The sequence below is a fragment of the Bos mutus genome, chromosome 3 (assembly GCF_027580195.1).
Source record: "Bos mutus isolate GX-2022 chromosome 3, NWIPB_WYAK_1.1, whole genome shotgun sequence".
Taxonomy (NCBI): Eukaryota; Metazoa; Chordata; class Mammalia; order Artiodactyla; family Bovidae; genus Bos; species Bos mutus.
The window spans coordinates 15,791,733-15,814,353 of NC_091619.1; the positions used below are offsets into that span (position 1 = coordinate 15,791,733).

The 22,621-nt window shown below is 45.9% G+C and overlaps 1 protein-coding gene across 1 annotated transcript; it reads left to right on the plus strand.

Moving 5' to 3' along the window:
- The first annotated feature begins 10,899 nt into the window (after positions 1 to 10,899).
- Positions 10,900 to 21,922, plus strand: S100A10 (S100 calcium binding protein A10). The gene is made up of 3 exons (XM_005894977.3): positions 10,900 to 11,054; positions 18,009 to 18,161; positions 21,512 to 21,922. Exons 2-3 carry the CDS (start codon positions 18,030 to 18,032, stop codon positions 21,671 to 21,673), a joined length of 294 nt encoding a protein of 97 aa, XP_005895039.1. The 5' UTR covers positions 10,900 to 11,054; positions 18,009 to 18,029; the 3' UTR covers positions 21,674 to 21,922.
- The last annotated feature ends 699 nt before the right edge of the window (positions 21,923 to 22,621 follow it).

Below are 22,621 nucleotides of genomic sequence, written 5' to 3' on the forward strand. Positions count from 1 at the left end.
TGTGGTTTCATATTAATGCTGTTTGTTTTGTTGTGTAAAACTTGGAATGTTGTTAAGTCCGGGGCATGGTTGGCCAGACCCCCTCCAAGGGCTCAACAGTCTCAGTCCCCTATCTTTACCTTATCTGGTCTTCCCTAGTGGCTCAGACCATAAACAATCTTCCTCTGAGGCAGGAGACCCGGTTGGATCCCTAGAGAAGGAAATGGCAGCCCACTCCGATCTTCCCTGGGAAATTTCATGGACAGAAGAGCCTAGTGGGCTACAGTTCATGGCGGTCACAAAAAGCCAGTCAGGACTGAGCGACTTTCACTTTTCAATGTTGTTAAGCCCAGGGTATGGTTGGCCAGACCCTCTCCAGGAGCTCAACAGTATCAAGATTCATCCCCTATCTTTATTCTTATCTATGGTGCCGCAAAGCTTGCACTCACAGCAGGCAGTCAGGGCACTCACAGTCAGGGCAGTGTCCAGGTAGGTTAGAAGCAAGGTCAGAGGACTGCTCTGCTTTGTCTCTGAAGCCTGAACAAGACTATCTTTTTAATTTCCCTAACATCAGGCCACTCCTGCTGGAGAGCATTCACTCAGTTCAGTTCAGTCGCTCAGTCATGTCCAACTCTTTGCGGACCCATGGACTGCAGCATGCCAGGCTTTCCTGTCCATCACCAACTCGGAGCTTGCTCAAACTCATGCCCATCAAGTCGGTGATGCCATCCAACCATCTCCTTTTCCTCCTGCCTTCAATCTTTCCCAGCATCAGGGTCTTTTCCAATGAGTCAGTTCTTTGCATCAGGTGGCCAAAGTATTGGAGTTTCAGCTTCAGCATCAGTCCTTCCAATGAATACTCAGGACTGATTTCCTTAGGAGGAAAGACCTCTTTGCTGGAGCGCAAGTCCTCTGAAAACCATCACCTTGTTAGCTCAGAGACCACAGTGCTATAGCTGACTGGCTCCTGCTTGTCAACCATCCTGGTGCATTTCAGGTTTTGTACTTACAGAAGAATTGATGTTGCTTATGAAATTTCCCTGCTTTCCAGGGTTTCTAGTGTGATACCATACATGAATAATATCCTGCTGAGGAGCTCAGCAGACCTGGATTTGAAGAAAGTTTCAAGGGGTCCTGCGTTCAGAGACATGTAGATCTGGAATCTCCAGGGCTTCCTTTGAAACTTACATAACCTCACTTCTTACACTGCCTTATGATTCTCTCATTCTTCCATCACAAAAGACCATCATTTCTAAGTCATTTCATCATTCTCTGGCCCTGGACTTTCTAGTGTTAGGAGTTCCTTTTGTAAGTTGTTAGGTAGTCACTGGACTGCAAGGAGATCCAACCAGTAAATCCTAAAGGAAATCAGTCCTGAATATTCATTGGAAGGACTGATGCTGAAGCTGAAGCTCCAATACTTTGGCCACCTGATGCAAAGAACTGACTCATTGGAAAAGACCCTGATGCTGGGAAAGATTGAAGGCAGGAGGAGAAGGGGCAGACAGAGGATGAGATGTTTGGATGGTATCACCAACTCGATGGATACGAATTTGAGCAAGCTTCAGGAGCTGGTGATGGACAGGGACGCCTGGCGTGCTGCAATCCATGGAGTCACAAAGAGTCAGACATGACTGAGCTACTGAACTGAACTAAACTGAACTGAGATAGTCATTCTCTTCTGAGCTTGTGCTAATAAGTTATAATAAACTTTATGTATATATGAAAAAATTAAAAGAGACTGGATATATTCAGGAAAACAATTTAAAATAATTAAAAGATCTTGAGAGGGTGGCTCCCACCTTCAGGATGGCTGCACTTAAATCACTTCGTATCATATTAACCCAGCCCTCAGGGAAGGAATTTGAAGTCTATTTTATGGGTGAGGAAACAGAAATCACGGAGACTTACTTGCCCACGGCCCAAAGCAATCATGCAGCAAGCCAGATTTTAACACAAGTCTGTCTGGTTCTAACCCACCCTCCACTTAATCATAATTATAGTTAACAGGAGTGGGGCACTCACATGTGCCAGGCACTCTGCTAAGTACTTACTCATTTCTAGTCACAATATTCCTAGGAGGCTGGGATTTCTTTTGAGTCTATTTTCCAGATGAGAACTGAGGTTTAGAAAGGTTGCTGACATGTGCAAGATCACAAAGCTAATGAGCGGCAGAGAAAATATGATTCACTCCCCAAGCCTGCGCTCTTAACCCCTGTGTTATGGAGCCAAACTCTCAAGGTCCAGTTCCCCTCCCCCACGCTCCTCTCGCTGCAGGCACACTGCTGCTGCTGCCACTACTGCTAAGTCACGTCTGTCGTGTCCAACTCTGTGTGACCCCATAGACGGCAGCCCACCAGGCTCCTCCGTCCCTGGGATTCTCCAGGCAAGAACACTGAAGTGGGGTGCCATTGCCTTCTCTGTGCAGGCACACTAGTGGTTTTCAATTCCCATCTCAGACCAAACTCCTCCCCGTGTTCCAGCCTTTAGATGTTTTTCCTCCACCCAGAAAGCTTCGTCCTAGTCCCTCCCCTATTTGCAATCATAGTTCTTTTTCTTCTGAGTTCAAATGTTCCCCCTCAGTGAAGTCTTCCCTGACTTTCTACTTCAATTCTTCTCTCACTAATCCCCTTGTTTTTCCCAACAAGACACTCATTCGGTTAGTTAGTTCAATCATTCAGGTTCAACTTCACCTCACAACTTAACCAAAATTTTATGTTAGTTTCATTTTACCTGTATTTTATTTGCCTTTCCCACTAGAATGAAAGGCCCATGAGGGCAGAAATTTGTCTGTCTTGTTCCTAAGTCAGGAACATTCCAGATATTAATAGGTGCTTTATAAATATTTAATAGATTATAATCATTAGAATTTGCAGTTAACCGATAGAAGAAAGCAGATGGTTTTGTCACACGAGTGTATTTCCTCAGTTCTTTGTCTCGTCACAACAAAGATTTGGAGCAACGGACATTAAAGCCCTCGGCTCGTCACAGCTCTCAGGTCTTGGACAAACCGTGCTACAGCTCTTAGGCAAATCAGTGTTACAGCTCTATTTTATTTAGAAGATAGCAGGAGAGTGTGAGAGAGAGAGAGAGAGAGAAAAAGAGTACACGCACGCGGGAGACAGAGTCCATGAGAAAGCACTTTGGCTCCTCCTTTTATATGTTTTTTCCTTCACCTGGGCCTGCCCTATGCAAATTGGGCTTAGCCAGGAGTGCTGTTTGTTCTGCCTGAAGTCTTCACTCTGGTCCTCCGACCTTCCTTTGACCTTCCTTGTCTTTTAGCCACTGCCATTTTGGACTCCTTTTCCCTATTCTACCTACCTAACAGTTTCCAACCCCAAGCTAAGAGTTCTCTTGTGTTAAAAATAATAATAATGTCCTTCCCTGGTGGGGCAGTGGATAAGAATCCAATTGCCAAAGCAGGGGACATGGGTTCGATCCCTGGTCCTGGAGGATCCTACACGCAGCAGAGCAACTAAGCACAAATGTCACAACTATTGAGCCTGTGCTCTAGAGCCCAGGAACCACAACCACTGAAGCCCATGTGCCCTAAAGCCAGTGCTCCCCAGCAAAAGAAAGCACCGAAATGAGAAGCCCTCACTCTGCAACAAAGAGCAGCCCCTGCTCTCCACAACTAGAAAAGCCCATGCAGCAGTGAAGACCCAGCACAGCCAAAAATAAATAAAATTATTTTTTAAAAAATAATAAATAATAATAAGGGACTCCCTTGGTGGGGCAGTGGGTAAGAATCTGCTTGCCAAGGCAGGGAACACAGGTTCAATCCCTGGTCCAGGAAGATCCCACACGCCTCGGCACAACTGAGCCCATGTGCCACGACTACTGAGCCTGCCTGTTCTAGGTCCCACGAGCCACAGATGATGAGCCCCTGTGCTGCAACTCCTGAAGTTCATGCACCTAGAGCCTGTGCTCTGCCACAAGAGAAGCCACCACAATAAGAAGCCCGTGCTCTGCAACTAGAGAGTAGCCCCTGGTCCCTACAACTAGAGAAAAAGCCTGCATGCAGCAACCAAGACCCAGCTCAACCAAAAATAATAAATAAATCAGTGTGTACATGTCAAATAGATAAATTTACCAAAACAAAATAATAATACAGAACTTCAGCTTCTGCTGCTCCACGAGATATGTTAGTACAGGAAGCACAGCCTTGGTGGAGTCCTCCCAGTGTCCCAGAAGGAAGTCTCAAAGATGTCTGCCCACAGATCCCACATGAGAGACCTCAGGCCACAAAACAGCCCTGCTTGGCCACCTTAAAGCTTCTTCTCTGCCGGGAGGGATCACACAGAAGCTGATCTGCTGTCTGAAAACTGCGGCATCCCAGGGCCAAACAGATGCCTTCATTCTTTGTCATCACCCCAGAAGATGAGTGTCTATCCCCGTTTTAACTGTCAGGTTCTGAATAGTGAATGACTTCCCCAGGGGTGAGGTGATTTCCCCAGAGCCACGCGACTGGTAAGCCATTCTTTGGTGGCTCCTTGTTACCTTTAGAAATGAGCTCCAAATTCTTTAGCAATAACCAAGCAGGACCCTATAGGGCTTTTCTGGGACAGACCCCCTTCCCCCACTCATGTCCTCTGCCTTGTGTTTGTAGAATAGCTGTCGTCTCCCAGGCCTCCTCTGAGTCACAAAAGCCACAAAAGTCACAAAAGCTCAAGAATTGAGGATTGAAAGGACGTGAACACGTACTGGCAAAAACAGTGGTTGGGGCAGGAGAACTGATAAGAAGTAACAGTAAGCCAGACATATGACACTCGCAGAATCTTTAGTTCCTCTGGGAAGTACCTTGATAACAGTATCTGATGCACATTTCCTGAATTGTTTTACAGATGCTGAAACCCGCCGCCCCGCCTCCCCCGACCCAGCAATGAAAGGCATTAGCTGCTTGATGACCATGAGAACCGTAGCCCCCAGAGGACAGATAATGTTAACCCCTGTGACATGGCCCTATTACCTCACCATCAAACAAAAAATTGTGCACAAGCTGATCACACACCCTGTGACTCCCCTCCCTCACCTTGTCTTTAAACATGCTTCCCTGACTGCTGTACAGCACAGGGAGCTCAACTTGGTGCTCTGTGATGACCTAGAGGGGTGGATGGGGGATGGGGGGAGGGAGGCTCAAGAGGGAGGGGATATATGTATACATATAGCCAATTCACGTTGTTGTACAGCAAAAACGAACACAACATCGAAAAAGCAATTATACTCCAACTAAAAGTAAATTAAAAAAATGCTTCCCTGAAACCCATGGTAGGGTTCAGGCTTTTTGAGCATTAGCTGCCCTGGATTCCTTGTTTGAAACTTTACAATAAATGCTGCACTTTTCTCTGCTACAACCTGGGGTCAGCAGATTGACTTTACTACCCATGGGCAAACAGACACAAGTCTGGTTCAGTAACAAGCAAAGCAAACCAGGTGCCCCCCAAAACGCACCTCCTCTTGGGACTCATCCCCCCTCCAAGGCCCTCAGGTCTTGCATTCTCCCTGTGCAGGGGCAATTCCTAGAACAAACAGGATACCTCACAACTCCATGTCCTGGGACATGCTTCTCCCTCCTATCTGCCCCCGCAGAATGTGGCTAGACCCTACTTGTCCTTTAAGATCCATGTAAAGAAAGAAAAAAGACAGTCTCTGATAGGAATCTTTCCTAAGAAAATAAACACGTGGGCAAAGCTATTTATTCAAAAGCAGACCTTTTATATTTAATTATTACTTATAACAGTAAAGCACTGCTAACAACTTAAATGTCAAAAAATATGGGAAATTTTTAATAAATTATATTCCCCTATTTGGGGTATACTAGTAAAGCCATGGGCTTCACTCATAGCTCAGCTGGTAAAGAATCCGCCTGCAATGCAGGAGACCCCAGTTTGATTCCTGGGTCGGGAAGATCCGCTGGAGAAGGGATAGGCTACCCACTCTTGTATTCTTGGGCTTCCCTTGTGGCTCAGCTGATAAAGAATCTGCTTGCAATGCAGGAGACCTGGGTTCCATTCCTGGGTTGGGAAGACCCCCTGGAGAAGGGAAAGGCTACCCACTCCAGTATTTTGGCCTGGAGAATTCCATGGACTATAAAGAGTTGGACACTACTGAGCGACTTTCACTTTCACACACAGCAGAGGTGGGGGGAGGTCTGTTGTTTTATTTTTTATTTTTTTCCCAGCTGCTCAGCATGTGGGATCTTAGTTTCCTGACCAGGGATCAGACATGTGACCCCTGCACTGGAAGTGCAGAGTCTTATCAACTGGACCGCTAGGAAAGTTCCTGTTGTTTTGTTTTGGGGGTTGCTAGCAAAAAGTCTTGACCAGGCAACTGTAAACTGATAGTTCTGAACTGAACTGCTGTAGAGGACTGTTGTGATTCCTTCCTAGGGCTCCATAATTGATGAATAAAGTTTCCTTTTGTTACAACTATCATTCAAACCGTTAATACCATGTTTGAGCAGACAGAATGTTGAGCTTTGCTGCCTATAGGTTCTGTGTGGTGCCAGGCGCAACTTGATGCATATGAAGAAACAAAGAAACTATGCATTTGCTAGACTTGCCAGAACTTTGTCTCCTGAGTATCTGAGAGTGATCAGGGCGCTAAAAGGGTCTACCTAAACAGTGCCACCATGATGCTGAAATGTGACCAGTATAATAGTGTGATTCCTATACATGCCACTTAATCTTTTTGGGTATGCTGCCAAAATCAGATCAGATCAGTCGCTCAGTGTTCAAAAAAATGCCACCCTGTTCTGCTGTAACAAATACATACCCAAATTATGAGGTTCTTTCTCACCCACAAAACTAGTCAGATGAAAATGTTCCTGGTTAGCTGCTGGTTTTCCTCCATTCAGTGATTCTGGGACTCGGGCTCCTTCCAGCTGTGGCTTCTCTACCCCTAGAATTTCAGAATTCAGAAGATGGAGAAAAAGAACGTGGAAAGTCATCTCTTAACCCCTTTGGCCTGCAGGTGACACCCATCACTTCCAGCCCCCTTCTGCTGATGATTAGTCACTGAGTCACATGAAGTGCAAGAGGTGCTAGGAATATAGTCTCTGGTTCAGCAGCCTCTTCTCAGCAACACCTCCATACTGTGACAGGAAGAACACATTTCTGGTGGACGTCATGCCCTCTATGCTGCAACCACAAATGCAAGAGCTGAGAACCACTGGGAAGTGGGTTTCATTGCTATGTGACATGGAGAACTGGGAAAAATACCCAATACTGCCTCATTAGTAGAGCAACACCCCCTACTCCCAGTATTTCCTACGCTGGAATGTGCAATGGGCCTGGTGGAGAACGTGAATACCACCTCCTCTTTGTTCTAGGAACCACATTGTCTCAATCTGTTCCCACTCTTCTGGTGGCCATTCGGTCTGCTCCTCTCCCCACATCTCCCCCACCCCGCCCCTACCACCTTACCATCCTTGGTGGGCAGCTCTGCCTCAAGCGCTAGTCCCTGGTCTGATCAGCTGTCACTCAGGAGACAGAGCTGGCTCTGTTAACCTGTGGTTTATAAAGGATAACCACCTTCTGGAGAAAGAACTGCCTGGGACCACCTCTCCTAGAGAGAGATGAAAGGCATGGCAGGTACTTAGAGCTTTATGGATCTACCAGTACCTAGAGTAAAAAAAAAAAAAAAAAAAATGTCACAAGAGGGCAGAGATAGTGTCTAACCATTTTTCAAATGCTTTATTTACTTTTGGCTGCACTGGGTCTTCGTTGCTGCACACGGGCTTACTCTTGTTGCTCTCTGTGGACTTCCTATTGAGGTGGCTTTGCTTGTTGCGGGGCACAGGCTCTAGGGCGTGCAGCATCAATGGTTGTGGCACACAGGCTTAGTTGCTCCCTGGCCTGTGGAGTCTTCCTAGACCAGGGACCTATCCATGTCCCCTGCATGGGCAGGTGGATTTTTTACCCCTAGACCACCAGGGAAGTCCATCCTGCAACCATTTCTACCACTATACTTTCAACACTCAGCACAGTGCTTTGGAAACCCAGGTTCCATCTGTCTTGTGAAGCTGTAGCCACTAAGACTTGGGAGCCCTGAGAGTCTGGCTGGTAGGCCAGAGAAGAGAGTAAAGGAGCTACAGTGTAATCAAATACAGTGGTTTCTTGGAATCCTTGTAGGTATTGGTTCCAGAAACTTCCCCATATACCAAAATCCACAGATGCTCAAGTCCCTTATATGATACAGTATCACATATAACCTACACACAACCTTTGGTGTACTTTAAATCACCTCTAGATTACTTTTTAACTTTTTATTTTGTATTGGGGTATAGGTGATTAACAATGTTGTGATAATTTCAGATGAACAGGGAAGGGACTCAGTCATCATATACATTCTCCCCTCCAAACTCCCCTCCTATCCAGGCTGCCACATAACATTGTGCAGAGTTCCCTGTGCTATACAGTAGGTCCTTGTTGGTTATCCATTTTAAATACAGCAGGGTGTACATGACCATCCCAAACTCCCTAACTATCCCTTCCTTGGCCCCAGCCATAAGTTTTATAAGTCTGTATCTTTCTGTTTTACAAGTTCATTTTAATACCTCACAGAATGCAAATAATTGTAAAGACTATGTAAATGCTGTGCAAATTGTTGCAAATTCAAGTTTGCTTTTTGGACATTTATGAAATTACTTCTCTGGATATTTTTGATCCATGGTTGGTTGAATCTGAGGATGAAGAACTCTCAGATATAAAGAGTCAACTGCAGTAACTTGTTGAATGAAAAAAAAGGAATGAGTAAATGAACAATCATGCTCTTGATGACATATAAATAGTAAAGATAAGTTATGGAGCAAAAATAGAATACGTAATTTTATAATCAATGTGGTCACAATTTAGGAATTCCATATCAAATGCAAAAAGAATGAATTTGTTTATTTTTTTAACAAATTTTAGCACTTTCTAGCTCTTCACTCAGAGAAGGCAATGGCACCCCACTCTAGAACTCTTGCCTGGAATAGCCCATGGGCAGAAGAGCCTGGTGGGCTGCAGTCCATGGGGTCACTAACAGTTGGACACGACTGAGCAACTTCACTTTCACTTTTCACTTTACTGCATTGGAGAAGGAAATGGCAACCCACTCCAGTGTTCTTGCCTGGAGAATCCCAGGGACAGAGGAGCACAGAGTCGGACATGACTGAAGCGACTTAGCAGCAGCAGCCCTTCATTAAATAACTACTACCCAAGACTTCCCAGGTGGTCCAGTGGTTGAGAATCTGCCTGCCAATGAAGGGGACGTGGGTTTGAACTCTGGTCCAGAAAGATCCCACATGTCATGGGGCTACTACTGGGCCCAACAAAGACTCAATGCAACCACATAAATATGGAAAAAAAAAAAAAAAGGAAATACATAAAAATGTTTATCTTTGGTCCATGCATTTACAAGTGATTTTATTTTTCTCCTTCTACATTGGTATATTTTCCAAACCTTCTACAAGAAGAATGCACCTTTTTTACAATCAAATTTCAAAGTCACAGTAAATATTATCTTTAAAACATCTATCAAATGTTCCTGCTTCAGGAATTGTTCTGTGATCATTCCATGGGGACTTGGAGGTGCCTCCTCAATGCTCACAGTGTCCAATAGCATCCTCTACCATTCACTGAACTCAGTGGATTTTGTTTGCTAATCTATCTTCCAACAAGGCTTGAAGTTGAGGGACAGACTGATTCTTTGATTTCCGAATCCCCAGGCCCTAGTACATACACTAAGCATTCCTAAACATTGCAAATCAAATGAAGGAATCACCGAGTGCATAGTATAGGAACTCAGGTGTTCTCATTCTAAATCCAGTTGCATCTTTCCTGGAGCTAAAGGGATCGAGCATTTTCTCCACTCTTGACTGTAACCAACAGCCTAGGAAGAGCTTAGGAAGCCTATGGGAAGACCGCAGAACTGCCCCATTGAACGTTCAGCGCCAAGGTTGAGGAACTCAGTGGAGTGAGAACTGAAATCTGAGTTTTCCTGGCAAGAGCTCAGATTAGTCACATGGAGGCATTTGGAGGATTCCCCAAGACTGCTCATTCCTCAGGGATCACTCACTTCTCCCAGGACCTCCCGTGGCAACAAAGGAAAACCCAAGACTTGGGACTGGGCCCTTTTCCACCAACAGCTGCTAGTAGTTTGCATTTAACCCTGAACCACAATTAAAATAAATGTCGGGGGTTGGGGGGAGTGGATAGCACCAGCTGGGAAATTCCTTCTGAAGTGCTTTGAGGACCGAACAGGCCAATTTCAGGACAAAAAAAAAAACGAAAAAAAGGAGATTCTTAAACAGGTTTTAATAAAGTCAACTACAGCCGAAACTGACCAACTGCCAAGCACGCTAAGAGGGGTCAATTTCCAGTTCAACCAAGGGTTTGTAATTCCCTGGAGCTAAAAAGCCAAACAGCACGACCACCCCCTTCACTGCGGCGGGCAGTGAACTCGGCTTCTCAGAAAACAGCCCGTAGGCCGGGCGGTGAGTGAGGGGGAGACCCGCTGCAGGCCTTGGAACCCTCCCAATTTACCTCTTAGAGTCTAATCTGAAACCCAGACTGACGCCTTTGCGGTTTTAAGGACTCCAGGTGCCCCTCCCTACAATATCATCTAGAAAATAATTCCTAGACCTGTAGTTTACAGACGAGGAGCTTACAATCTGGTTCTGGGCCAGCGCGCCCCACCCGCAGGACGACTGGATTCTTTGATTTCCACACTCGCTGAAAGCAAACCCGAGAGGAAGGGCACGAAAATATTTGAGAGCATTTGAGTAGGAAGAGTTTACAATATCGTTCTCTCTGGGGGCGGGTGGAGGCCTGGAGCGAGGCTACTCCGCATAGCGAGAGAAGGGTGTGTGCGCTGCGCCCGGGGTGTGAGTGTGGCGGGGGGAGAGGGAGGAGGGCAGGAAGAGGAGGGAGGGGAAGAGGTGGGGTGAGCCGAGGCCCTGACACCCGCCCAGGCTCCTCCTGCCTCCCCCCGCCCCCCCCACCCCCACGTACTAAGGCGCCCTGCCCGCGGCGCTGTGCTCACTGGCCGCGAGTCCCCGCCAGCCGAGCGTCCCCGCTGCGCCTCCCGCCAAGGTGAGTCCTGCCCGCCGGTCCCGGGCGGTCCCCGGCCCCACATCCCGCGCCCGGGGAAATCCCCACATCGGCGGCTCCCGCGCGTCCCAGGTGTGGGGGTAGGACGATGGTGGTGGTCGGGCGTCGGCTGGGCATGCAGGGGTATCCTCTCCCCGAGCTCTGGGCCACACCCCAGCTGGGCGAGCACCTCCCCTGTCCCTCCCCGGCGCGACCCCCCAGACCCCCAGAGGAGGGAGCACTTGGCCTTTACTAGTACTTCGGTGTTGGTGCCCCGGGGTCTGCTCTCACCTACCTTTTAGTGTATCTTTCTTTACACCCTTCCTGCTTTTCGACTAGTCTCCCCAGTTACCCGAATCCCTGTTTCTGGCCCCCCTGTCCTGGCCGGCTTGTTTCTTTGTGGGCTCCGGCTGCAGGTCTGTGCAAATGTTCGTAGTCTAGCTGGAGGGCCCGTGCAGACTCGGAGAGGGCTGGCGGGTTCTCTCCCTAAAGGACACCCCTCTGTCCCTCTCCTCGAAGCTTCAAGGTTGGGCTTCCTGTTATTTGTCTGCTAGACGAGAAGTTTCTCTCTACCAGCGGAGGGAAGACGGTCCTATTTGTTTTCCTTAAAACAGTTTTGCTGAGGGGGTAGGGGGGAGCCACCACTTTCAGCCACCACTTAAGTGGGTTTTGTATTGAAAGGGTTTCCTTCTTGCTATTTTAGTTAAACAAGTGGAACTATACAGAGGTAGAGGAAGAGCAAGTTTAATGAAGGATCTAACACCCCAGATTAACCTGGCCCAGTACAATGAGCTGTTGGTACCTGGACACAATTTGAGCCTGGCAAAGGACTGGTGCTTCGTCCCAGACCTGAATACCGCACTTTCCAGCCTCGGGCGGTCTCCACGTAACTGAAACCCGGAATCTGCCTTGTTGGGCGGGGGTGGAGGGGCCAGCAGAGCAGCTAGCCCTGTGCCAGGCACCATGGGGCCCTGGGCCAGGCTCTGGAATACGTTAAGCCCACCCGCTTCCCTCCCTTGAGGTTTCTGCAGGGCGTGGTTAGCACAAAGGGCTCCCGGATTCTCCTAGTGGAAGCCTGTGACTTAGTTGTGAGACCATGTGGGTGTGGCCTGGATGGTTCCAGACTCTCTCTGCAGATGGTTCAGACAGAACACTCCCTGAAGGAAAAGGGGAACTGTGCCATTTTAGAGGGCATTTTCCAAGAGGAAATGAGTCACACCCGGACAGGCCGGCCATCTGAAGGAGAGGTTTCTTGACTGAACTGTGGTTGAGGACAGGTTAGATTGGTAGGGTCATGGCGTTTCAGCTGCTGGGTTATCGGCCTGGATGCCCACTGGCAGGCTGCCTCAGCTTTATTTGGGAGGTAGCGCTTCCCACTGAGAGGTTTACAGTTACTGCAGATTTTTTTTCCCCTACAGCATGAGTTTCAGCCTGCAGCACTGGACTTATATCCTGCCCTTCAGGTGAGGCCAGGCCCACAGAAACACCCTGTCAGTGATCTTTGCCTCCAGCGTGTTTCATCAAATTGCAAAAGGTGATGCCAGGCATTAGGGCAGGAATGAGTTCATAATTCATCTGAAACGTCTTCATCAGCCCTGCCCCCACAGATTCCTGTCCGGTTTCTATTTAATCATCTCTTCCAAGTGATGTATTCCTCCCTTAACAGCCAGAAGCTCCTTTCTTCACTATGGTCTTTGATCCACCATTTGGAGATTCTTATTTTGGTTCTTCAGATTTTCCTGATGGTCTTCTGTGCATAAAGCACTCTGATTTCTAGGTGATGCTCTTCCCTGGCTTTTCCTGCATACAACATCGGATGGCCCCCTTTCCTCCCATGTCTGGCACCTGGCCAACCTCTCCAGCAGCTACTCTCCAGTGAGGTCAGGGCGTGGGCTGGGTGGAGCTGAGACTGAGTGCCTCTTTGCTTTCCACGGACATCTCCAACCCTGTGACTTTTTTAGAGCACTACCCACTTGGTATGGCCTTGATCCAGTCCAGTCTTTTAAAGTTGAAGGCAACAATAGAATCCTTTCAGAGATATAAAGTGTAGATTAGCACTCAGACTGCTAGGAAAGCTGATCTTTTTAGAGTCTTAAGCTTCTCATTTTTCTGGGACTCAACAATTTAGGAATCTCACATCAAAAGCAAAGAGAATGAATTTATCTTTAACAATTTTCAGCACTTCCTAGCCCTTTATTCAATAACTACCACCTAATCCAACAATGGACTTAATGGCTGTTGTCACAATGGCTCTTGTTTGTCCGTTCTGGCGGATACCTGACAACTCGTCAGGGAAAATTGGATGTACTCTGTTAGGGTAGAGAAGGCCTCAGAGTTCTTCCTATTGGATTGTATCTGGAACTCTTCTTTTGCTGCTCATTTTCTTAATGGGAAAATTTTATGTTTGGTGAAAGGTGGGAGAGACAGCCGGGATTAGGTCCATTGCTTCAACTCACTTTTTCTGAATTCCCTTTAGGGATCAAATTCAATCCCAACCCTCCATCCCCCACCCCCTTTTTTTTTCTTTTTAAAATCATCAAAAAGAAGGACACCCAAAACATTTTTAGATAACATGTTTATTTTTACTAACATTCTGCCAATTGTTTTCTGGGTGGGCTGTAAGAAAACTAGGGTATGGACAAGACACAGAAGAGATCAGACTTCTTACTCTTTAGAAATCTTTTTGAAATTATGGCCTGGATCTGGGCATGGGTCCAGAGCAAACTTTTGATATTGCTTAGGAGCAGACACTTTTCTAAGGAGGACCCCTACTTCCATGCTACTCCCAGAAGGATCAAAATTTATATTATTGTCAATTTCCTACTGACTAATTCATTGAGCAGACTCTGAAGGCAGGGTGCTGGCTTCTAAGAGTCTGCTCCTGGAGCCCACAGTTTAGTGGAGAAAGACACAGAAGCACAGTTAACTAGAATTCAGGACATATTTTAAAATAGTATGACCTTAGCTGGTGAACTCCCCAAAGTCAAGCACCATGGGGGTGGGGGCTGTGGAGAGGGGGCCCACATGAGCCTAGTCATGCAAAGTAGGTTCTCAGTGTAGGTACAGCAAAAATTGAATTCCCACCACTGTAATTAAGTATGTAGAGCCCAGAATTTTTTTCCGAAGAGACAGTTACACAAAGAAACCTATGTGAGCATCCACTCTTCAGACCTGTATAGGAGAAACACAGACATCACAATAAAATGATTTCAGTAAAAACGTGAGTGACCAACAATGAGGTAGTTAGAGCTTGTTGAACTCACAGTGAGAAAGCAATCAAGAGGGATAAACCAAAACTAGAGAAAAAGTGTTGGGTGACCAGACCTGTTTAGCAGGACACACCATTTTCTCCTACACTATGGAATGTACTCTACTGTTGATTCATTGCCCCTTTCCAGGCCCTTCCCAGCCCTCACCTCCTGCTCTGCTCCAGTGGCCAGGGTTTCAGCCCAGACCTGGGTAATCACACCTGCACCTCAGCTCCAGCCAACGGAATTGTTTGATTCATTCATTCGCTCATTAGCAACACTATACCACTATTTAGTGGTTTCTAGACAGAACAGAATAATAGCCCTTACCCTATAAGAACTTAAATCGAGGATGGAGAGGCAGATAAATGATGAAATGGCAGTAGGCTGCCTGCGGAACAGAGAGGATGCCGCTGCCTCTCAGCCCAAGGCCATCCAGTAGAAGTGTTTCCGAGCCGGAAGCTAGAGTAACACCCCTACCTGGGGGTGGAGCTCTTCGGGTGGCTGGAGAACGGCCGCGGTGGGCGGAGGCAGTAATGGTAACGCCAGATTCAAGTTTGAACTGCTGCTTTAGCAACCAATCCATCTGCCCAGCCCGGGTGAGCCACGCCCAAGATGGGAGGGCCTGGCGGGCTGGCTCAGTAGGGCTCCCACCACACTCTGGAAGAACTGGAGGATCCATCCACTAGCCAAGAGAATAGTGTTCATGACATCTTCCCCTTTTCCTTCATCTTACTCTAAAATCAGTGTGCTGGCTTCGCCTTCAAAACCAAATGACTTGCTCCTAGCCCTTGTCCGTGCCCTCAGGAGCCGTGGTTACTGATGAGAGGGTGGTCATCTCTGACTTTCAAACCTATTTCTGCTTCCACAACCTTAGATCTCCCGAGTATCCTCTGTTCTGCATTCTTATTGCAGAAGGTCTACCGAACAAACGGGCTCCCCAGGTGACTCAAGTGGTAAAGAATCCACCTACCAATCCAGGAGATGCAAGTTCAGTCCCTAGGTGGGGAAGATCCCCTGAAGAAGGAAATGGCAACCCACTGCAGTATTCTTGCCTGGAGAATCCCTTGGACACAGAGCTTAGCAGACTACAGTCTATAGGGTCGCAGAGTTGGACGTGACTTATCCACTGAGTACAAGCACTAAGGAACAAACTGAGAGTCTGCGCTGGCTGCTGTGGCCACAGCCCATGTGCTCAGTAAACAGCAGGCGGGATCCAGTGGGGGCAGAAAAGCTCCCACAGTTCATAGTAAGCGCAGACCATCCCTGCCTGGGTTTGGAGTGTCCTGAGACCTGAGTGCTCACTCCAGGAAGGAGGGCCTCACTCTCTTGAAGAACGTATTCAAGGGTGGCCAGGACTTCCTCAGCTTACAACCTGTATTTCTTAGAAGTTCCTGAAGTAGCCTGTTTCCTGTCTCAGGGGTCCTTTTCATGCTGCAATTCCCTTTCTTACATCTCTGGCTTTGCAGCGCATTTTCCTTCTGTTCTGCCCTGTGAAGAAAGTGAATGAGCTGTCCCACAGCCAGATCAGCTTCTGAGATCTTTGGGCATTGACTGTGAAGTGCTCTGGCTGTAGAGCTTGGGCACAGGTATTTTTAAACCTCTGGTATCTGACTCCTTTCCTGAGATATGTCCTGAGAACTGAAGTGGGATGCCACAAATTTCTCCCAAAGGTGACTCACTCAGTACCTCTTATGCTGCTGGACTTGCAGAGCCAATCCAGGCGAGGCTGACTCCCTCTAAGCCACTGCCATGTGAAGCCAGATACTGGCCGTGTCAGGAGAGAGGAGAAAGGATGTGAGTCCTCTGGAATTCATCCCACAGCGGACCTTGAATTTGCTGCTCTCTCCATGAGAAGTCTTCCAGATGAATCATGCCAGATTCTGGCTTATAGTATTCTCTAGAGTAGCACATTCTTTGGCATGCTGATTCCTGTACTTTTCTGGGGATTAAGGGGTAGGACTTTCAACTCAAAGTGTAATTGCTCAATCCTCGTGTTCACCAGCTCCACCTTCTCCTCGGTAAAATATAGCATTTAGGGATCTGTGTTGAGTACAAATATGTCAGCAACAGGAACCAGAATGAATGCATGTCTCCAGTTCCTATTGAGACTCTTCAGGAGAAGATGCCAGCCTCCCCTTCAACCACTGCTCTAAACCAAGGGTCCCTATCCTCTGGGACTGTGGACCAGTACCTCCTGTCAGATCAGTGATGGCATTCAATTAGAAATAAAGTGCACAATAAATGTAATGCTCTTGAATCATCCTGAAACCATCCCCCATACCCCTTCCCCATCTGTGGAAAAACTGTCTTCCACAAAACCAGCCCCTGGTGCCAAAATGTTTGGGGACTGCTGCTGCTGCCGCTAAGTCGGTTCAGTCGTGTCCGACTCTGTGCCACCCCATAGACGGCAGCCCACCAGGTTCCCCTGTCTCTGGGATTCTCCAGGCAAGAACACTGGAGTGGGTTGCCATTGCCTTCTACTCTAAACCAATTCCTAACTTTTTTTTTTGAGTGGTATATTAGTCTCGATTCAATTTCATCTGTTTCCTATCCAGTAGTGATTTTAGTTAGTGTAAGCCAAAGCTACTCTGTTCTTGCTGAAGCATGCCTTCCAATTAAGCAAAATTCACTGGGCTCCTCTTAAGTACCAGGCATTGGGCCTTGATGAGACAAATGCCCCCAGATTATTATACCTGAATATAATGATCTGACAAATCCTTTCCTTTCTTTTAAGCTATTCACAATGAAAAGCTCTTCCTTTCCCACTGCACCTCAGACTGTGAGAGTAGCTGTTCTGTCTAGTGCTGCCAAAAATATATCAGATCCCCAAAGTGATTAGTATATACTGTTACTTGTTCCTCCTCAAGGCTTTGGGTAGCTTGTATTTGGGTAGGGCAACTGATGTTGCTACCAAAGATGCAAATGACTTTGTTACGATCAATAACAAGTTCAGAACTTTAGTAAAGAATACAAGGAATTCCCTGGAGATCCAGTGGTTAGGGTTCCTCACTTTCACTGAAGCGGCCTGGGTTCAATCCCTGGCCGGGGAGCACAGATCCCACAAGCCATGCTGTGTGGCCAAAAAAAAAAAAAAAGTGCTCAGAAGATGAAATTCATTAAGCAGATTTCTAAACCCTAGAATGAGACCAAGCAAGGTCTAGTGAAGCTTGGAGGGTTGAAGTTCTTTTATTAATGACGCTTGCCTGTGGCTGTTGGTATTCAGCCATGTCCACATGGAAGAGTCCCATTTACCAGCGCCCGCCACCACCGCCACCAAGAGAAGTGGTGAGACATCTGTTCTCTCAGTAGGTGCTTTGTCAGTTAAACGAAGGGGCACTGATCTTGCTTTTCCAAATGATCAGAGTTTTTATTCTTCATTATGCAAACTTAGCAGGCAACTAGATAAAACCCCTCATTCAGAGCACCAGTACCTGAAGTGCCTGTTTCCATCAGCAGGAGGAAGGCCCCAAACCTGGGGTGAATTGGAAAAGGATTGAATGGCTGAGCTCTTCCAGTCATTCTCAAAAGACTGGTAATTCATGTCCCTGAATGTAGCCTTGGGGCAACTAAGCCGTGTGGGTTACAGCTACTGAGCTTGTGTGCTCTAGAGCCTGCCTGCGGCAACTAAGACCCAATACAACCAAATAAATAAATGAATAAAATTTTTTAGAGTTAATGTGTATTGTTTCTTTCCATCCTTTAATAGGTTTCAACAGATTTCACCAAAATGCCGTCTCAAATGGAGCACGCCATGGAAACCATGATGTTCACATTTCACAAATTTGCAGGTGATAAAGGTTACTTAACAAAGGAAGACCTGAGAGTACTCATGGAAAAGGAGTTCCCTGGATTTTTGGAAGTAAGTGTTGAAAGGCTCAGGAAGAATCCGTTATAATGCTTCTGGGCCCTGTGTCCTTTCCCTTCCTCTTTCTAGCCCTTCCCGGTAGAAGTCACTACTAGAAAGGTGTTTTCATTCATTTAGTTATTAAATGTTATTGAGTGCCTCCTGTTTGTAAGATACTATGGGAGGAAACAGAAAGTAAAGAAGACATATAGCCCCTGCTCTTAAGGAGCTTACAGTTTGGAAGTGAAATGAGACTACACACAAATCACAATAAGAGGTGTTAGAAAGATTCCTTCTGGAGTCACTGTGTCCATTGAGACAGAGTTGCAGGAAAGAAGGTCTTTCACCAGAGTAATCATCCAGCTTGCCTTGTTGCCCTCAGGTCCATAAACCTGGCGCTGGAGGTGCCCCGTCCTGGTCACATCCACTCATGTCCCTTCTTAAATTAAATCCCTTTAGATAAAGACTTTCAAACTTTTTCCCAACACTACTCTAAACGAATGGTGTCAAGCATCTGCTGAATGAGAGCCAAGCATCGCTCCAGAAAAAACTGCTTTTCACATTGATAATGCTATGAGAACACAGAAGCACAATTTGAGTTTATGCCTGCGCTACTAGATTGAAATGCAAACCCTTCTCTGCCTGCCACAACCAGAATCACTTAAAGGGATCAGGACTGTACTTGGTGTAGAACATTGCATTAGCCTATAAAGGGTGAAGGGAAAGTGAAAGTGTTAGTCACTCAACTGTGTCCAACCCTTTGTGACCTCATGGACTGTAGCCTACCAGGCTCCTCTGTCCATGGAATTCTCCAGGTTAGAATACTGGAGTGGTTGCCATGCCTGTCTCCAGGGGATGAACTTCCCCTGGAGGGATCTTCAGGATCTTCCTCACCCAGGGATTGAACCTGTGACTCCTGCATTGCAGGCAGAGTCTTTACCTTCTGAACCACTGGGGAGGAGATGGTAAAAGGCAGAGTCCTGCCTCTTGTCATCTGCATGGTAAACAGCAGTAGTTAAACCCCTGACTCCTGACTCAGTAAACATAAGGTTTTATAGGACATGATGATTTATAGGTTATCAGTATCAGTCAAATAAACAGATAGAAATCATTTAACTTGTATCTTAGAGCTGCAGATACCACAGTGCTATCCTAGAATGAGTTAGAGGACACTGGTGCTCTGCTTTCTTACAGTTCTGTGATACAAACCCAGACCAGGACCCTAACTAACACTGGGAAGGTTGCTTCAGCTTTCTGTGCCTCAGTTCAGGCGCTCTGTAAAATGAGAGGCTGGACATGATTATCTCCAAGACCACTTTCACTTTCTGTGATCCTTCTAGGCAAGCATAAAATTCAAGGACAAAATGTTCTTATTGTAAACCTGCCCATCACACAAAGAAGCTCTCAGTCTGCTTCTAAACACTCGTTAATTGTGTTGTTACGTAAGTTAGAAGCCAAGATGACTATCACATGAGACAAAGACCCTTCCTAAAGGCTTTGTGGTTCGATAAAGTGTTCAACACAGTTCGGAACATGGCAGTACAATTTATTCTAAGCATGGGGTCATAATTCCAGGCACACCCACACTGGCTACACTGACAGAGCGTTTTGTTTCTAAACCTGATCCCTTATGTCATCCAAATTGCACTGCTTGTGACCACAGCCAGGAAGCTGGGGTTGAGGCCAGAATTAACTGAAACCCACCAAAAGAGGGAGGTAGCTGCATAGACAGGTTATAGTTGACTGCTTAGGGCATGTTGGAAATGCTGCTGCTTGCCTTAAAGGGTTTCTGAGCGCAGTTTATATAAACATCCCGCACACTTAAGACAGTGTGTGTCAGTTCCCTTACTCAGGTATGCAGTCAACAGGACTCATAAATGCTTTACCTGAGCCCTTAGTGGGGTTTTTTTTTTTTTTTTTGGTTGTACCACACAGCATGTGGGATCTTATTTCCCTGAACAGGGATCAAACCCACCCTCCTGCATTGGAAGCACAGAGTCATAACCACTGGCCCACCAGGAAAGTCCCCCTGAACCCTTTAACACCTGTAAATGGCCATATTTACTTCTGGTTGATGGTATGGACCCCACAGGAGAAATACAGTTTTGCACTTCTAAGCATCAACACTATGAAAAGGAGTGATTAAACCAATCATGCATGAAAGCAAGGGAAAAGAAAAAACAAAAGGGATCTTAACCTGTTCGTTCCAGTTCCATGCATTTGTGCTAAGAGTTGTGGGGAGTTCTATGACTCCATCACATGTTCTACTTTTGAAACACATCCAATGTAAAACATCCAAGAAAGAGTATAGTATGACATAGAGTGGCCAACTCATTAAGAACAGAAGCAATTTTAGAGACACTCTAGTCCAGCCTCAATTCTTAGCTGTTACATGAAGGTCCACCAAGGTGTGTGACTTACTCACCTGGCTAATATGATATTAAGTCACACTAGGTTGGCCTCAGCTGTGCCAAGAAAAGAGGACCAACTGCCTTTCCTCTTTAAATCTAACCCATCCCAGGGTATCGTTAGCATTGCTTCAAAATCCATAGGACATAGATCTGAAATTTACTCCCTAAGTCATCTCATGAGGTCTTTCATAAGGAGTTTCTTTTTTAAGGACTTGACCGTGCTATGAGGAATGAAAATTTGTTAAGAGAATGTAAATTTTAAAACTGTGGTAACAGACTTCCCTGATGGCTCAGATGGTTAAGAGTCTGCCTGCAGTGCAGGAGACCCGGGTTCGATAACTGGGTCAGGAAGATCCCCTGGAGAAGAAAATGGCTACCCACCCCAGTGTTCTTGCCTGGAGTATTCCATGGACAGAGAAGCCTGGCGGGCTGCAGTCCATGGCATTGGGAAGAGTCAAACACAACTAAGGAACTAACACTTAACTCCATGGTCCATTACCTTCAAAATAATTTGTATGGCAGAGGCCAACACAATATTGTAAAGCAATTATCCTCCAATTAAAAAAAAGGAAAAAAAAATTTGTGGTAACAGTTGGACTGTGAGTAAAGCAGGTCAGATTTTAAGTGGACTGAGAATTCAGAGTCGTGGATCTCCCTTCTCTGGCACTGTATCTCGTCTTTCTCCTCTTTCTAGAAATAGACTGTTTCTAGTCCCTGAGTTACATAAAAGAATGCCATGGAAACCTCTTTCCTAGCCTGCAATAAATATGAATTTACTGATATGCTCTCTCAAAGCAGAGAAGTACATTTAGAAGACCTCCAAATATCACTGTGATCTAAAGCAAGAATTCAAATAATGAGGAGAGTATACATATAGTAGTCAGCAGAACAAATCAAAGAAGCTCGTCACTGCAACCACTGACTGACGGTTCTTGCTTCTGTTCTTTTTTTCAGAATCAAAAAGACCCTCTGGCCGTGGACAAAATAATGAAGGACCTGGACCAGTGTCGAGATGGCAAAGTGGGCTTCCAGAGCTTCTTTTCGCTAATCGCTGGGCTCACCATCGCATGCAATGACTATTTTGTAGTACACATGAAGCAGAAGGGGAAGAAGTAGGCAGCATTGAGCAATTACTCCCACCCTGATAAGAATTCTCATAAAGGGTCACTTAAGGACTCTGTCCCACAGCTTCCCCTGTATAAGGATTTCTGAGCATATGGGACCCATAGAAAATGTACAAATAAAATCCAACTCCATTTTGAGAAGCAGAGAAAGAAAAGTCAATTAAAGCCAGATAAGCTTTTGATTTTTATATTGCTTGCATCCTCTTGCTCTCAATAAACAAATTCCTTTTTTAGTTCTGAATTACAGACAGAATGCTTATTCCTTCTTCAGAAATGCTTTTTCCTACATGTCCTTGAGCATCTGGCATGAGGCAGAGCTCTTTCCACAGAACCTGCAAGATGAGAAAGCATTCTCCACTCAGACTTGCAGTCTAATTTCTCAAATTGACCTGCCCTGTAGCTGTGTCTAGCTGAAGGACAAAACCTTCAAGGATTAAAAGAATGCACTTCAGGAATATATTCCAACTTTATAATTTCTGAGCATAGTCCTGCCCAGTTAAATCAGTGCTTTTCCAACCAGCACTCTCTGTATGCCTGAAATATCTTTAGTCCATTTTTCATAGCAATGTTTCAGCAAACTAGGGTAAAAATAAGTCCATAAGACAACGAATTAAAATCAGAGACTAGTGTGATACCTCAGGAACAATATCACATTAACATTTTTTGAGTTGTCATAAGATGCCATGATTATATTGTGATGTCAAGAATTAACGTAGCCAAGATTTATATAATAGGGTAGTGCTGTTTTGTTGAAATTGATATGCCAGTACTTATGTCTTGATAAACAGCAAAGTGTTTCTCCTAATCCTTTCTGTGTCTGTGACAAGCTTCAGCAGATATGCGTTCCATAGGTATTATTAAATAGCTATACTTATTAATAATATAATATTCTTTATGGAAAGATGAGGTATGAATTGGCACATGAAATTGTACCAATTAA